Genomic DNA, 15,401 nt, shown 5'->3' with positions numbered 1-15,401 from the left:
CAATAATAAATCATAGGCTTAATTATCATTTTGCTCCCCTAATTTGTTAGTTTGGTTTATTTTGGTCCTCTTATTATTTTTTGGTTCAATTTGCTCTTCTAATTCTTTAAAAAGGTTCAATTTGGTCTATGCCGTTAAGTTGACGTTAACACCGTCTCCGTACATGCCACGTGTCATTTTGTGGAATTTTTAAATTTTTTTTTAATTTTTTTTAAAATTTTAAAATTTTTTTATTATTTAAAAAAAAATTAAACTGTCACGTGTCATGTCATGGTTGTGCCACATGTCAACTTGATAAAAAAAATTTAATTTTAAATTTTAATCTTAATTACAACTTATATATGCATGTTAAAATAATTTTTATTATATTTATAGATCAAATTACTCCATCTAACTATTCAAATTATTATTTTTTTACATGTGTAAAAATTTCAAGTGTAACAAATTACAAGTGAAAATGTAAAAAATAAAATAACATGAATATTTAGGGAGTGATTTGATGTATAAATGATAAAAAATTATTTTAACATGAATATATAAATTGTAATTAAACTTAATTATTAATTTGGTCTCATATTGAAAAGGACAAAATTGAATCATTTTAAAAATTTGGGAGACTAAATTGAATCAAAAATTCAAATAGAGGGACTAAATTGAAGACAACCAATGCTAGCTTGACACGTGGCACAATCATGACCTGCAACGTGGTAATATATTTTTTTTTAAATAAAAAAAATCTCAAATTGACACGTGTCACAAGTATAAAATGAATTTTATTTTTAATAAAAATTTAAAAAAATTAAAAAAAATTACAAAATTCCAGAAAATGACACGTGACATGTACGGAGACGGTGTTAACGTCAACTTAATGACAGAGACCAAATTGAACATTTTTAAAGAATTAGAAGACCAAATTGAACAAAAAATAATAAAAGGATCAAAATAAACTAAACCAACAAATTAGGAGACCAAAATGGTAATTAAGCCTAAATTATAATAAGGCTTCAACTCCTTTATAACCCTCTTATGGATTATTTGTTTAAAGGAGGCAATGTTGGTGAAGGGTTTGATCTTTGAAAACTTATATGGATTTGATTGAATTTTCTAAAATGATAAGGAAAGTTTAAGTACACTTCAATTCAGGTAAGAGTTAATACTTACATCTATAAAATGATTTATGCTGTTACATATGTGTGAAGTATGTGTTAGAGTAATTAATGTATATAGAAGTAGAAATATATATATATATATATATATATATATATATATATATATATATATATATATATATATATATATATATATTTGGAAGAATTGTAATTATTATTCAATTGGATATTATTGTATTTGAAACATGAAATAGGAAGTTTTGATGGATTGGAAGCATGGGAATTAGTTTTCGTAGAATACGTAAAACATTTGTTGGTTATCTATTTATTTGAATTGGTGTGTTTAGGCTTAAGTACTGATCAAGTGACATCTCATCGCTCTAGTCATACTCAAGTCTTACCCTGGGTTTTTTTTTATGCATTATTTTTATTTTTAGTTCCTGCAATTACTTCATTTTTAATTTTAATCTCTATAAATATATTATTTTTATTTTAGTCTAGGTAATAATGTTACGTTTTATAGTTTTAGTTCTTATAAATATATTATTTTCTATTCTAATATATTATGATGTTATTTGTTGATATGATACTTTAGATGAAATAGAGATTACTTTAACATCACCATTGGGTTTAAAAGATAAAAATAAAAATAAATAAAAGGTATGAAAATTAAGGGAAAATAAAAGCAAAATCAAGATCAAATATACTTTTGTGGAAACGAAAGAGTTAATAATACTTTATAGCAAATCATAAAAAAATAAAAATTTATATAGAACTGGTAAAAGTCGTTTTCTTTCTCAAAATTTTTGCATCTTTCACTAGAAAAATATATATTTTTATTTTCTTGCATAATTTTTGTGAATGCAATCTTCTTTAACTCGAAATTTAATGAGACTAATTTGTAAAATTTAGATTTGTTAGTCATGTTTCAATTAACTAAAGTATATGTTCTATTTATCAATGTCTTTATTTTGACAAAACTAATCCAAAATATATTTTAACATATTTTATTATAATTTTGTTTTATGTTTCCGTAATTACTTTCCTTTGTAATAATCGTTATATTAAATTAAAATATAATTGTATGTTTTCCATTATTATAAAAAAAATTTGTACACACACGCCCACCCCAGTATTCGTAATAAAAATATCCCTATATTTATTACACTCTAATGCACTTATACATTTCTCTTTTATTAAGAAATTACTATCTTTTTACTTAAACTTTTGTTTATCTTCTCACTTCTTGCAGAATGAATTAGCAGAGTTTCTCTCTTATCTTTCCTTCTTTCACTTCATTTTTATTTAGAAAAAAAAAATGTAAAGAGAAACAAAGTTCTCACTTCCCCCCGAACAAAACAATAATATCATTTCTATAATAAAGTTATTAATTATGAACAATATAATAAAAAAATAACTCAAATAAGAAATATGATATATAGATATTTAAAACTTAACTTATCAAAACCTAAATTTACACCTATTTGAATCCTTCTCAAACAAGTTCCATCCTTTTGGTTGATGTAACTGTTTATTCCTTACTTGGGATCCTATTAGTTACTGGGTTTCCAAGACTTTGTAGTTCTTTCAGCAGTTATCATGGCAAAATATTATTCTGCTTAATTTGCTTCCTCTTAAAGGTTCATATGCTTCTCTTATTCAGCAGAATTTCTTCAATTACACTAAACCCTGCAAAATTCCCATTACTTTAATGTAAAAAATAAAAAGAGAAACAAGGTTTCATGATTACCCTGTACCCTAAAGTGAAATTTCTATACAAGTCCTAATATGAAAAAGCATTGTGACAAAATAAGCCATATATAACTTTTGCCAGATTCTATGCTTAAGAATAGCACACAGTTACATGATTTTTCAATTTGAAAAAGAAAATTGCACCTAGTAGTTTAACACTTGTTCACATTATCCCAGATTTTGATAGTTCCTTCAAAGTATTTGCAATCTTGTCCTCAGTTGTTTCACTAATGCATGCCACAAGAGGACTCTCATTTGGTACAACGTCCTCTCTAGGGTAGCTTCCTGGACCTCTAAGTATTCCTTCTGAACCATTAGACACAACACCCTTCATGATAATGGTCTTGTGAGTTCCAGAAATCAACTCCTCATAATCTGTGTCACCAGTTTCTCCAAGAAACACAAACATGTTTGCAACATTCAGTCCCCAACGGACAAACAGATACCTAACAAAATACCATTCTTTTAGCAATTCTATAAAACATAGCTATCTCAGTAAATCAAGCACTCTAACACTTCATTAAATAGCCAAGTTTCTCCCTTCAGAAATGGGAAACTGTAGGAATAAGATTGAACCTTAAAAAGTACCTAAATCCAGTTTGTTTAGTACTGTGCCATCTTGATGATATTGTCTTAAAAATCAAATTAAGAAGTATGAACTGTTACGTGAATGCATAACATAAAGCTGTGTAGATTGATTTCCAATACAAAATCTGCTTGAATGTTGTATGTAGTTTTAAGGGTTAAATATGACTTTAGTTCCTAAACTTTGACACGAAATTGAAATTCATCATTCTGTCAGAAACTTTGATACATTTTGGTTCCCAAACTTTAAAAGTAAATGGATACAGACATTTTAACCCAATTACATTAAATTTCTTTGACATGTCAAATATATTTCATGCTAACATTTAAGCGTTTGACACGTTTCTGGTTCAATATTAACTAAAAGACACGTTTAACAAAAAAAAAATATATAATTAGGTTAAAAAGATTATATCCATTCATTTATAAAGTTTGAGGACCAAAATGTATCAAAGTTCAACCTTAGTTTTAATGTAAGCATTTCGTTTCCTATAATATTGAGAAGGACAATTCCATGGCTTTGAGAGAACAACATACAAAATGCTGTATTAAACAAATGATTGAATCCCTTCCAGCCTCATTTTCAGAGTTTTCTAACAGTTCCTCACTTATTAAAAGTAGATTTCTACAAACTCTCTTAGCATGTATGCTAGTATGAGACCCTTCAATCTGAAAGTGTTGAGTCATGAGTTATTACAGAATTGACTTTACTGCTTATTATGAATTACTATTACCTGAGTGCCTGTGCTCTTGATGCAAGGAGTGGAATAACCTGCACACTAGATGAACCTCTGCAGTACATAGGATGACAACGTAGGCCTCGCATCCGAAGCTTCTGTCTCAAGTCATCAACTCTCTTTGCCTGACAAAGACAGTACAAGGATCATTTCAATCAACAAAACCAGTTTCCTTAACCATTGTCACTGTGAGTAAGTTTGAATGAACTTCTCTAAAGCCACTTCAAAGAGCAAGAAAATAAGACAGAAATAAACTTAGTTTAACTACAAAGTAAAACTGACTTATGCATAAGTTAGCTAGTAGAAGTTATTTCCCATTGATACTTCATTTTTCTTCTTATTCTTCTCTCCTGAAGTACTTCTGGAGAAGTTTCCACCAAACAGGACCAATGCAAACACAAAAGTGAATTTCATGTACCTTAGTGAGATCCTTTACTTTGTATGATATGCAATGAGCATTGCTAGATTTCAAATCTTCCTCAATGGGGCTTGAAGGTTTTTTTTCACCTTCAGCAGTACTCATAAGATTCCCAATGGTTTTCTTTAAACCTTCACAACCCCAACGATAGTCAATATGAGCTTCATAATCCGGATCAGGCAAAAGCTTTCCATCTTCTGTGTAAGTACCAGGATAGTAAACTTCACTACCACTACTGCAAATCAAGACATCAAAATCATTTGCTTGAATGTTCCCTGACTTGAGGAACTCTACTGTTTCCAGCATTGGCATGGCTGTTGACAAAGCAAATCCAGAAACTCTTGCATTTTGGGGGTCTAGTTGAGCAGCTTTGATGATCCTCTGCACTATCTGGATCATTGTCTTACCAGGAGCTCCTTTCTCATCATAGATATCTAGTGCTATAACTATCAATCTCCGTCTTCTCAACAGAAGAGGATATTTCCCAGATACATTGTCAGGAATTTTGTTAGTGTCATTTAAACCAGAATCTGGCTTTTTCATCTTGCTTAGGAGACGCTTAACTTGGTCTTGCGGGTCTGACACTGATCCTAAACCTGCTAAGTCAGCATCAATAGAGAGCCTAAGGGACATGTCTTGAACATCCTTAAGTGAGTCATTGAAAGACTCTTCAGTGTTTATATCATTCCCAGGAGTGTTCGTTTGCCATTGTGGATGCCTCATTCTGCAGGCAGCCACCCTTGTCAGATAAGTTCTGCAGTGTTCAGGCCATGAGAAAAGGTGTATGTTCTTCCAACCATTTTTCCTGCAGTCATGCCACAGGTTTTTATCTGACAACAACTTGATCAATGCATCAGTAATTGCTTGCTGATCATGAGGGTCCACAAGTAAACCATTGTTCAGGGCCTAACACATCAAAATGAGACATAATAAGTGGCTGCATGGTTTGGACAAGAGATTTTTGCATTTGAATGTGACTTTTATGTTTTTCAATTCTATCTGAGATACTAGTTCACCACAGGTGGTTCCTGCATGGACCATGTAACTAAGATAAAATTTGTTTTACCCTATGAATGTCCACTGGTCCCCCATTTTTAGTGGCCACCATTGGAAGCCCATGTGCTGCTGCCTGCATGAGTTTGATCATGTTTAGAGACAAAAAAAAGGAACATTGTACCATAAAAAAGACCAAATTAGCTAGTTGGTTAAACTCTACCTCAATTAAAGTAAGACCAAAAGGTTCTACTAAAGCAGGATTGATGAAAACACCCTGATAGAAAACATAAATCATTAGCTGTTAATAATTGTTCAAATTCAGGTTATTGTTTCTGAATTGTGAAAATCTACTGACTTCATTATACCTTTGTTTTTGCGGCAAATCGGTATATCTCTGGAACATCAGATTGCTTGTGATGTTTAGGGTATGCCACTCGGCCATATAGGTCATACTTATCAATCATTTTCAACACTGTTGTGAGAACACTGGCATTCCCAGAAGACATCTCATCTATGTCATCCCTATTTCCCATTATGAGAACCTGTTTTGTGAACACATTAGTCTTCTCCAAGTACTTAACAACAGTCCCTCTGAGAGGACAAATCGATTTCGAATAAATCAACTTACAAGGTTAGCAAGTTCTCTTAAGGGACGGCTTTCTCCATAGGCTTTTAACAGAGTGGTTAAGTTCTTCTTTGGATCTGGCCTTGATAAGGCCAAGATCACTGGCTTGTGAGGATTCCTAAAGAAACGCATCACCTGCACTAAACTGTAAGTAGAAAGCCAATAACAGTAATATTGAAGGAAGATCTGGATTATCAGTTACTCACTTCTGCCCAAATTGATGGCATTGCTTTTGGTGAAGCCCCTTCAACACTTGCAGTAAGCTGAAAAATCTCTCCATCAGCTTCAGGGCCATCTTCTTGGCTCATAACATTGCTAAAGTCCATTCCAGGAGGGATAACCTGCAGAATGGTCCTAGTAATCAGTAGCATATGCATTAACATAAAGAAAAACTGATTTAATCTTTTCATCTCACTTCTATTTTCTAAAATTTCTTATGAAGAACTTTATCTCAAACAACACCTAAGGCTATATCAGTAAGCAAATTACCGCCATCCTGGGCATGAATCGACCATGACAGTTGACACCACGCCTAGCCCGAGCTCGCAACACTTTCTCAAGCTTGACATCAAATCCATCATAAAGTCCCCACTGTTCCTCAATTTCTTGTTTTGTACTAGTGATAACAAGTTCTGCTGCATCCAGAGAAAGTTCTTCTGCCTCAATCCTCCTCATCATCTTGTATGTTGAATTAATATCTTCTTTTGATTGGCGTCCCTGCTTAAGAAGTTGTTCAAGCTTGTTTCTTCCAAGTGAATGGCCTGTCAGCACCATTGGTACATTCAAGGCACCTGAAAGAATTGCAGCACTGTCTCCAGCATCAGCATAATGTCCATGAATTACATATGGCCACACAGGTTGTCCCCCACCAACTTGTTCACCCAACACTTTTGACATGTTGAGAATGTGAGCTAATGCTCCATCAACAAATTCTTGAATGTAAGGCCAAAGAAGTTCTTTCTGGAGGTACTTATTGCGTGGACCAAAGGGTATTCGTATGATATATGCACCACTGCTCTCCCCAATGTTATCATCATCATCTCCACCCACAGTTAGCATTTCTGTAGGCTCTCCATAGCTCCAGTCAATTTCAGGGGATGAGATTTGCCGTGTAAACAGATCCACTCTATATACTCCAGGCATTTTTGCAAGTGCACGAGCAAGTTCTACCACATATTTAATCTGCAAACACGTTGTTTCTAGCATTAATCACCATTTAAAGGGAGTGACAAAGATATTTTATAGTAGGTTTGTGATTTGGGTGTGTAAAAATGTGAAGAACCTGTCCACCAGTGTCAGAATCTCGACCGAGCTCCATGTTTTCTCCTCGAACCAATCCGTGCAAGCTGTGGAATAAAAGAATATATAAGGTTATAGCAATCATTGAATCTACACATGCTTCTAGAGTTTATTTCCTGAAACATTTCTAAACCGCAGTGTTTAGAAAAATGAGACTATCTTCAAAACAGATGCTTAAACTTCATAGGAAGCAAGTGGTTTCTCTCTAAATTATTGATAGTAAATGCTTGACAATGCAATTCCAATTCCCTACCCTTTTGTATTTGTCAATGATATTGATCTTAAGATAATCCCCAACAACATTTTCCATTATGAAGAACCAGGACAAAAGTTTAAGTGCAGGATAAAGGGCCATTATGATTGTTTTATGACAGCTGGTGGAAATTCAGAAATGACTCATTGGCTTAACTCTTATCATTGTTATCATCTGAATTAGGCAGTACAAAGCATGTGAAGCAAAGGTAAACTGTTTTCCTGATGACTGATAATGGGAATAAATATGAATCTGTCTTCCACTACGATCAATCAATGAGTAAGTATTCATTGATGCATTAACACAACCTGAGAAATTGTCTATTTGTTAACACAGATGTTAATTGTTGGTATACCTTAAGAGGACAAGATAGAGCTTTTTTTCCTTTTTGTCATCAGACCATACTTCCAAGTTGGAAATCTGACGCTTGATTTGTTTCTTTGGGGTCTCACTTTGTATCATCTCAACAACACCATCGCCTTTTTCTCCTTCTGACAAGTCTTCAGACATGTCCTCTGTTGCTTCTCTGCGACCTTGTTCTCTCTCCCATCTTCGGTGTGCCACCCTCTGGGATTCCTCCCATTCAAACTACACAAACCACACCAGTGTTACCTATTATGATCTTGCATACAGTAACTCTATAGTACATGATAGTGCCCTCAAATTTGTTAGGTGAAGGACCAAGCACAGTGAAATTGAACACTAAAAGCAAACAGTTCACAGTATCCTAGTTAGAAAACTCCCTTCTCTATCTTGAACTGATAGAAAAAGCAACAATCATAGCTAATGGCACAGCTTAGATAAATAAACTGGATTGTGTTTCCAAACAAATAGAAAATGTCACTTTAATGCAGTGTGCACAAATATCAGTCAAGAAAAACACACAAATTTCCATGCAAAATGGTACCATATTTTTTTATTTGATATTGGCATTGATTGATCATGCCATCAAAACATGAATCCAAAAAGAAAAACCACATCATTGGATTCACAAATAGATTCTTCTTTCATGAAACTCCTTCGAAATCACATCAACCTTACAATTCATATAGTTTACAAATCACATCCAAATTCAAATGAATTCTTTTTCATTCAAAGCAAACTAACTTAAAGAAGAACCTGTTTTTTCTTGCGAGTGAGGTGCCAAATGCGCCAGCACATGTTCTCCAACCTTGAACTCCTCTCCCTGGTGTTCCTGGTGGCAACCACCTTGATCCAAGTCCGATACAGATCAGATTCATCAACACTTGTCACCACCTCTTCCACAAAGTACTTGGTGGGGTTGAAATGCCCCCCATCTCTCAGAGTCACAGGTGCAGGCTTTTGCTCCTCAATGGTCGGTGCCCCAGTTGAAAGTATGGCCTCCAAGTACCCATTAATCCATTCATTCCCCGCCATCACGCTGTTTTTTCTCTCAAGAAAATGATTATAAACCAAGAAAACAAAAACCAGGGTCTTTTGATATTTCTAACAACGTAGATTGTGTCAACCGAATTATCTCCTAAAGAAGATGTGTATAGGAAGGAAAAAGAAAGTGTCCTGAACAAAATTATCTCAGAAAAGAACTTGAAACAAGAATATGTATATATCACATATGTACAGTGGTTATAAGTCCATCACGGTTTCTTGGATATTAAGTAAGCATGAGAAGTGAAAAACATGAGAAATGTGTCTTCTGGTACGTTAAGGATTAAAGGGGTGAGGTGGTGTTGTGTTTTTCTGTTATTGTCATTTGAGAGTTTGTGTCATTCATTCATTTGGATGCTGAGAGAGAAAAAGTTTGTGTGTGTTGAGGTGTTGCATGGGGTAGAACGAGGAAAAGGGGTGTGTTGTGATTGGTGAAGAAGGGTTCAAAGATAGAGTTTTTGGGTTGTGTTTGGAGAATCACGAGAAGGGTTGGATGGGAAGAGATGGTGAGAAGTGAGGAAGGGGTGGAGGAGAAGGAGATGGCAAAGGTGAGGGAGCCACGTGGCAGGGAATGGTGGGCCAGAGACTTGTACACGTGTAGAGAGAGAAGAAAAAATAGACAGAGAATTTGGCTCTCATGTATGAACATGATTGTTATGGAGTTGAAAAAACTACTAAAGAGTATTTTAGCTTTTCTAGTTATAGTCAAGAGTAATAAATATTCAACTATTTGTAATAAAGATTTTTAATAGGAGTTGTTTATACTTATTGTATTTTTATGGATAATTTTTTTATGAATATTATATATAAAAGTACTTATGTTTAGTATGTAAGAGGTTTGACAGTAATTCTTTTGTGATCCAATTGAAAGTTAATTGTTTTATTTATGAAAACAAATAATTATGTTTAAGTATAGTAATAAATAATAATTTCGGCATGATAATTAAACATTTAATTCGGGTTAAATATTGTACACGAATGATACGAAGCAATGAATTTAGAGGATATTCATGTTTTTTTCTAACAAACAATATGAAAACGATGCAGAACAATAATTTGAATGAATGATACGATGTTTATTTTGTTGAAATCAGAATTTGGATTTTTTATTTAGTTTTTCTGTATTATTCTTTTGTTATGTCTTTAAAATATATTAATGATAACTGATTTTGAAGTTTTTAAATATTTTAAAAAAATTTAAAATACCAGCATTTTTAATGTTCAGCGAAAGAAATGTCCAAAATATCCAACAAAAAATCTGGACTCATCGAAATCATTGTTTATTTAAGAATCATTTATCCTAATATTCAGTAAATGAAGTGAATATAAAAGTAAATGGAGAAAATATTTTCTTAATATTCCTAGAATTAATACTAGAAAAAGAACAAAATAGAACTTAGTGTTTTAGTTTGAGAAAAAAAGAAGAGGAAAAATAGCTAAAAAGGTTTTGTTTTCCTCTTATAAATTCATGTAGATGAAGAGTGAAGAAAAATGGGAATGGACCATATTCTGCTGAGGAGGTTATTTCTTGGTTGCATGTGCAAGTAGGAAGAAAATACAGAATATTTGAGAAGTATCTTTGTTCCTTTTCTCAGAAGAGTTTTGTAGCCGTTGGATAGAGAAAAAGAAAAAGAATATAAGTAATAAGACTAATTCTATTTTTTGTTTCTCGTTACTTGAATAAAGAAAAACTTTTCTTTTTCTTTTATTATTTTTAATTTTCAATGAATATAAAAAGAAAAAAGTTTTTTCCAAGATATATTATGCTCTAACAAAATTGTTCTATGTAGAAGATATTTATACATATAAAAAAAGAGAAATTAAAGCAATTAAAGTTGGAGTGAGACTTGTGCATCTTGATGTATTAAGTTTAGTTTTAACAATTTATTTTCTTATCAAATGAATAATGTATTATACTTCCAATCATTGCATGAGGATCTTTTGTATGAAAAATAAAGTTTTCATGTTGGACCTACGTAATCTTTATCAACAACATATAAAATGTTTGACTTTGACGTGTTTAAAGGTTTAGTCACATTCATTTATTTGAATGAAAGAAAGTTCACTTTTGATAGTGTATTGGAATAAACCATTCAATTAAACGTTTCTTCAATACTATTTTGTTATTATATGAAGATTTTTATTGCAAATTTAAGCGTAAGTTAATAATTTCCTATGCTTATTTTTTTTACTAAATATTGACATGCACGTCTGTTTATTTAATTAGTTTAATTTATATTTTTTATTAGAAATAAATATAATTTTTTTAATTTTAATTAATACAACATTATTTTGATTCAATTGTGTAAAATGTTAACTTTCTTTTTAAGTTATAAGACAATAACATGTAGTTAATTGTAGGATATCTTTGATCAGAAATGTTAAAAAATGAGTTTCAACTTGTGAGTCAATTTGGCACATCACATGTTCGAGTCAGTTTAAATTGAAAAAAACTTATTGCTTTTAAACATGGTCAAATTGGACTTGGCTTACTTAACCGGTAAGTTAAACAAGTTTAAGTGGAGTTGAATGTGAGTTTACCTGCAAGCACCCAATAACAACTCTTTATTAATTTTTTACTATTTTTTTCACAAGTTTTTTTATTATAGTTATCTACTACTTCTGATATATATGTTTAAAATTTGGTCATTTTAAATATTAAAATGTTCAATAGTGTTTTAATAATTTGAATATTTAATTTAATTGTTCTCTACATTACATAACTAGACACTTCACTTTCCGATTGCAATATCTTTATAATAATATTTGGTAAAATAAATAAAGACTTTGATTATACTATTATCATATATATTACGTCGAATCAATTCACTTTAATTTTATTATAATAAATATATAAAATAAATTGAAAGAACAAAACATTTGTAAATAAATCAATTCACTAACTCACCAATCATAATGAGTTGAGCCGAGTTAATAATTTTGTTGTTTACTAAGAAGTGAGTCGGATCAAACTGACTCATTTTTAACTCAATTCGTAGTGAATCAATTAGTGTGAGTCCATTTGACTCACTTTTGACATCCCTACATTTGGTAATATAAATTCAAAAATTCAAACCATATTAACATAAATGATAAGGTTATTACACTACTTTTGAAATTAAGAAATTAATTCAAATTTTCAATTGTTGAGAAACCAAATTGAATTAACTAAAAAAACACATGCACCACGTTGATAATTTAGTATAAATTTCATGGTAAGTCTTATTAGAATAAATAAAAATAATAATACTTTGACTATATTATATATATATATATAATATATATATATATATATATATATATATATATATTAAAATAAAATTAGTAAAATAAACGACAAAACTTATAAATTATATGTTCTTTTTGTCATTGAAATAAGTTGGTTATAATTTTTGTGATACTTCCTAATAAGCCTTTATTTAAAATCTAATGAGACGGAACTTCCTAATAAGCCTTCATTTAAAATCTAATAATGAGACAGAACACACATTTTGGTCCTCTAAAAAAATACAAAACAATAAAAAAAATTAAAAAATTCCACAAAATGACACGTGACATGTATGGAAACAGTGTTAATGTCAACTTAAGGGCAGAAATCAAATTTAACCTTTGTAAATAATTAGAAAACTAAATTGAACAAAAAGATAATAAGAGGATCAAAATGAATCAAACCAACAAATTATGGAACCAAAATGGTAATTAAACCAAATAAGTTGGTTATAATTTTTTTAATACTTCCTAATAAGCCTTTATTTAAAATCTAATGAGACAGAACGCACATTTCTAAAATTTGTTTCCACTGTGTAATTCAAAAAAGTAGAGAAAAAAAAGAAAGAAGAGACTTACCATCATTATCTTTCTTTCTTCTATATAATTTAATTTTTTTAAATATTTAAAAAAGTCAGAATCAAATAACTTTCTATTGTAGCTAAAAAAACATGTATCATTTCATAGTCCGGAATGGTGATTAAACCGTTCTAATATAATCTATTTTATATACATAATTATTAAACTACGTATTCTAATTAATCAAGTATTAAAATAATTTGGACACTTAACCTGGAGTTATTAATTAGTGAAAATTCTAATATATACATTATTACTTTATTACACATTTATCATTATATATTTATATATATATATATATATATATATATATATATTAATTAATTATAGCACTCACCATCAAGCATATAACTGTGAATTGAATGATTAAATGTCCTTATGTTGATCTCTTTGTGGGGACTTGATGTCATTGTTTGTGACACATGGACCTCATCCTACAAGTTGTGAACACCACCATCAACCAAACATTATCTCTTGTCATATTTTCCTTAAACATTTTTTGAACACTTTTAACTAGGTTGTGTTTTTTGAACCAGAAATATTCACTATATTTTTGCCCTAATGTTCTTAAATTAGTCATATTCATGAGATATCCACAACACACTTTTCCATCAGCATGAAGACATAGATGACTCATCTCTATAGGTTTGTGTCATCATTCATTTAGGGTTTTTTTTTCTCATTTTGAGGCTTATAAAATTTTGTAGGGTATGGATAAATATCAATATTCTCTTTCGTTTGTGTTTGGTTTTTAGTATTTGAGGTTTTCCTTCCCTCATGTTCTTGTCCTTCTCCAAAAATGGTTCTGAGAGATGACTTGCCAGAAAAAATATAGTTTGAAGCTGAAGGTTATTTGAGATCTCTCTCTTTTCTCACACCAATATTATACATACACAAAGTGTATTTTCTTAAAAAAAAAAAGTATTTTAAAATCCGAAAGTTTAGTGATACTGGGAGCACCCAGTTTTTTTTTTTCTTTTATTAATACATATAAACAATTTATTTATTTTTGCATTTTCTTAATAGTTAAAAATGAAATTGATTTTTTTAAATAAAAAATTAAAACTGTTTAATAAAAAAATAAACTTAAATGTTCATTTCAAAAATAAAAATATTTATTTCTTCAAAATGATAAGTTAATTTTCTTTTGTAATTAATTTAGTTTTAAGTATTTCTAATAAGTTTTATCATTGCCTAAGATTTTAACAGACTTTCTTTTTAGGATCTCTTATATACCAAAAAAGAAATGGTACTACACATATTTGTTTATGCTAACCCTTTTTTATTATTATTATTTATTACTTTTCTTGTTCCTTTTCTCTCATACACATTATACTTGGACATATATCCAGTATCTGCAAATCTCTGTTTACTCCTCTATTGCTCCAATAAAACTGATAAATTGATATAACTTAATTCTCATTTTAACTAAAATTTTCAGTCTTTCAAGCAACTAAAGGAGCTCAAAATAAGAAAATTTGAAATTGCAATGAAAAATCAAACTTAAAAACCGAAAAAAGAAAATTCAAAGCAAAGCTCATCACACATAATTTAAGGATTAAAATAGTTTAAAGAGTAGTAGTGATTTTGATGATACACTTAATTATTTTATTCATAAAATGTTCAACTATAAATAGATTTGATATCATGTGGGAAAAGTTTTTGCCACAATTATTTTTGTTATTTAGTTTTGGTTTCAGACTTGAGACATATGCAGACGAGACAAAAAAGGGTGATCATTCTGTCTCGGTTATGATCCGAAGTATATTTTTGTCTTACTGTCTCGGTTTTGGAGGAAACCAAGGCATAATTAAAAGAATTAAATCAGAAATGAATTTTCACTTCACCCTAAACTCCTTCTTTAACTCACATGATTCTCCACCACTCTACCTCCCAAATAAAACTCAAAATTGAATTGATGATGATATTTTATTGTTCTTGCACCATCTAAGAGACTATAATTGAGTATACATGAAGGAATAGATCCATAAAATTTATTTTGTGATAGATCTAGTAGTCTTAGGGAAGGGAAACTACACAGTTCTACTGGAATATTGCAACTAAATTGATTGCCTTTCAATATCAGCCCTAATGTTGTTTGGAATCTTTGCTGGTACAACCCTAGAAAAATTGTTTTCTGCAAGGTTCAAGTATTCCAATGACTTAAGTTTGAAATGTCCAGTGAATTACCAGATAAGTTGTTCTTGTGCAAATCCATTGATGGAGGAATTTTACCACCTAATTTATTGTTGTTAATCTTAAATAAATTCAAACCTATACAATTCTCCCCATAATTTTTATCAAAATACAAACACAATTTCTATCATAAATCATCATAATCTCAAATTCAAGATTGAAAACTCAAGAACATACA

General features: G+C 30.6%; 1 protein-coding gene across 2 annotated transcripts; it reads right to left on the bottom strand.

The window, feature by feature from the left end:
• Positions 1 to 2,908: 2,908 nt before the first annotated feature.
• Positions 2,909 to 9,701, bottom strand: SPS3F (sucrose phosphate synthase 3F). 2 transcript variants are annotated; one of them, XM_028077896.2, is made up of 12 exons: positions 8,894 to 9,699; positions 8,130 to 8,362; positions 7,505 to 7,568; positions 6,712 to 7,404; positions 6,429 to 6,563; positions 6,226 to 6,357; positions 5,963 to 6,139; positions 5,818 to 5,871; positions 5,668 to 5,730; positions 4,602 to 5,507; positions 4,181 to 4,308; positions 2,909 to 3,307 (listed from the first exon to the last, which is right to left on the bottom strand). In XM_028077896.2, exons 1-12 carry the CDS (start codon positions 9,170 to 9,172, stop codon positions 3,025 to 3,027), a joined length of 3,147 nt encoding a protein of 1,048 aa, XP_027933697.1. In that variant the 5' UTR covers positions 9,173 to 9,699; the 3' UTR covers positions 2,909 to 3,024. The 2 variants fall into 2 exon arrangements, with proteins under 2 accessions (XP_027933697.1, XP_085530859.1); XM_085674733.1 differs by having other exon boundaries at positions 3,201 to 3,251; positions 8,894 to 9,701.
• Positions 9,702 to 15,401: the final 5,700 nt, after the last annotated feature.

This window comes from Vigna unguiculata, chromosome 6, assembly GCF_037176805.1.
Source record: "Vigna unguiculata cultivar grain cowpea cultivar isolate G323 ecotype 2 chromosome 6, ASM3717680v1, whole genome shotgun sequence".
Taxonomy (NCBI): domain Eukaryota; kingdom Viridiplantae; phylum Streptophyta; class Magnoliopsida; order Fabales; family Fabaceae; genus Vigna; species Vigna unguiculata.
This window is presented reverse-complemented; position numbering and strand designations above follow the sequence as displayed.

Coding starts and splice junctions, on each gene's coding strand:
- SPS3F (XM_028077896.2), bottom strand. CDS start 9,172: ATGGCGGGGAATGAATGGATTAATGGGTACTTGGAGGCCATACTTTCA. Junction 7,405..7,504: donor ATTCTGACACTGGTGGACAG/GTTCTTCACATT, acceptor ACGTGTTTGCAG/ATTAAATATGTGGTAGAACT. Junction 6,564..6,711: donor GATTCATGCCCAGGATGGCG/GTAATTTGCTTA, acceptor ACCATTCTGCAG/GTTATCCCTCCTGGAATGGA.